Raw genomic sequence first — 2463 nt, 5'->3', positions numbered from 1 at the left:
TTGCCGGCTCCGCCGCTATCTCTGGCGGGCGCGCAGCTGCTGACGGATGGCTCTTTAATAAGCTCCTCGTTAATCTTCCCCCGCCTCTCCATCCTCAGTTCAGGGGCATCCGTATTTTCTTGACTGATAAAGCTAGAGATTTTAGACGGTGAATTGTAGCAAGGAAAGCAAGTCCTCATTGTTCAGCCTAAGCCACTCGGCTGTGTCCCTTCGAACAAATCTTTTTTCCTTAAAAAAATTTTTTTTTTTTTTACATCACCTGGGCGTTTTCGTTTCATACCCTCACGTCTCCGGAGAGCTGTTCTTTCTCTTTTCCAGCTCCCAGATCTATTTTCCTTCCTCTCCAGCAAATCATGCCCGACTCCCCCTTGCCCTCTTGCGGCCCTCCGCTCTTGCCTGATTCCTTTCCCTTCCCTCCTCTCCTTCAAGGGCAAGCTCGGCAAACCCTCCGGCCTGCGCAACCTGCACCTCCCCCAGGTAGGCCACCGGGGACTATAGGCGATCCTTTCTCTTGGCCTCCGATTCAGAACGAAATCTGAATCCGTTATGGCATCTCGGGGCAAAGATCTCAAGCCAGAGAGGCCACTTTCAACGCGCAATGTTAGTAAAGAGGGAAGGGGAACGACGAGTCCGCCACCGCCTTAGGCAGATACTGCGCCAAAGGACAGCTCTCTAGAAAAGCCAGACCAGTTCACCTTTCTACACGACCTTCGAGACGCGCGCGCAGAGCGCAAGAGTCGGAAGGGCCCCAGCGCCCGGCAAGAAGAGCCCGGCTGCCGCGCGGGGGCGCTGTGCTTGCGCTCTCGCGCCCCCACACAGAGCCCCGCGGTCTCAGGTAGTCCAGGACGCTGGCAGAAAAGGTCCCCCCTTCCCCCTGGGCCCTGTCAGGGGGCACAGGAGGGTCAAGGCATGTAGATGAGGGTCTTCGCCAGGCGTCAGGGCAGTCGGTATATTAGAAAACCAGACCCCGCCGGAATCCTTTTCCGCGTTCGTTCCACTCTCCCAAACCCGCAAAGCCGGTTGCCGCGCCGCCTAGCCGAGCCCCAGCGGGCCCTTTCACTTACCGCAGATCTTGAGCCCCAGTTTTCTGGTGCATCCATGGGCCACACCGCACCAGGTGTCATACGCTAGAAAGCAAGAGGGGTGCGATCAGTGAGGCTCGGACCTCGGGGGACCTAGTTGAGGGTAAAGGTTTTTCTGGGAAGGGTGGGGGCAGATCTTCGCCAGTGCTCCTCATTAAAATCTCTTTCCTGAAAGGAGCAAGGAGCTAGATCTGTGGGCCGACCAGCAGACTCGTGCCCTCCGAGCTCCCATTCACACACCCTCCCTGCTCCCACCTTCAGGCAGAGAACAGTGTCTTTGAGAGGCCTCGCATCAGCGACCTGCCCAGTCTCCAAGCGACCCCCAAGAGGGAGCCACAGAAGCGGGATTGGAGTGAGGCAGGCTGACCACCAGCGCAAAGGGCCAGGCTCGGCTGCCCGAATTGCCTAGCACCCACCTGCCAGGCCCTGTCCCTTGGTCTCTGCCCGGCAGACTCGAAGGGCAACCATAGCAGCCTGGAAAGGGAACACAGAGGCATCTGGGACCAACACGTCTCATAATTTCTTGGCGGGTCTCCAGCCGAGTGGCAGCTTAAAATAAACTGGCATGAAATGGGGTCGCGGAAGAGTTCAGGAATTAATTGGGTGAAAAATAGTATTTGACTAGATGATCTGGCTCGCATGGCTGCTCTTCAGTCGGACTCGGGAGTCGAGAAGACAATAGTGCGCATCCAGTCCTCAACCTCAGCCCCCCTTCCAAACCTGCCCCTCATTAACCCTTCCCTCTACATCTTAGGTCTGGAGCAGGCGAAGGGGAAGAGAATCAGGCACCTTGCCCTTGGGTCCCAACCGCAGACCCAGGCCCTGCCGTATTCTCAACTCTTCAGGGTCTATCCTGCCCTCTGGGTTCACGTTCTATCAAGGAGCACGAGGTCTGCCCGTGGTTCCCGTGTGTGAGCAGCTGTGGTGGGCCCAGCGTGAAATTCCCTTTGGATCTCTCAAAACAAGGTTCCTCCAACCACTCCCATCCCCCACTCCACCCTGGCCGATGCCTTCAGCTCAGCGCGAGTGTTGGCTGCGATAAGGAGAGTGACATCCATTAAACCGAAGCACAACAGAGACCCAGCGGGGAGAAGAAATCGCCCGACGTCAGTGAGACAGCATGTCACAGATGGAGTTCCTGCAACAGACAGGAAATCGGTGCGAAAGGAAAACCCAAATAATAATACCTGGTGGGTAAAGACGGATTTCCACCCGATAAAGTGCTTTCACTTTAAACACCCTCTCAGCTAATTTTCCTAACAATCCTATGAAATAAAAGGAGTGTTAATCTAAGACTCAGTTTACAAATAAAATCATTTAGGCTCAGAGAGGCTAAACGAGTTTCCCAAGGTCAATCAGCTGGAATGTTGCAGTTCGGACC

The 2463-nt window shown here is 55.4% G+C and overlaps 1 protein-coding gene across 1 annotated transcript in view; it reads right to left on the bottom strand.

The window, feature by feature from the left end:
- The window catches only part of GAD1 (glutamate decarboxylase 1), a 35732-nt gene that overhangs the window by 31230 nt on the left and 2039 nt on the right, over positions 1-2463 (bottom strand). Inside the window, 1 exon segment of the mRNA XM_006921181.3 lies at positions 1065-1127. Coding sequence (XP_006921243.1) covers positions 1065-1127 — 63 coding nt within the window.

The sequence above is a fragment of the Pteropus alecto genome, unplaced genomic scaffold, assembly GCF_000325575.1.
Source record: "Pteropus alecto unplaced genomic scaffold, ASM32557v1 scaffold3, whole genome shotgun sequence".
NCBI lineage: Eukaryota > Metazoa > Chordata > Mammalia > Chiroptera > Pteropodidae > Pteropus > Pteropus alecto.
Note: the sequence above shows the minus strand (reverse complement) of the source record. Positions and strands in the feature narration are given on the sequence as shown.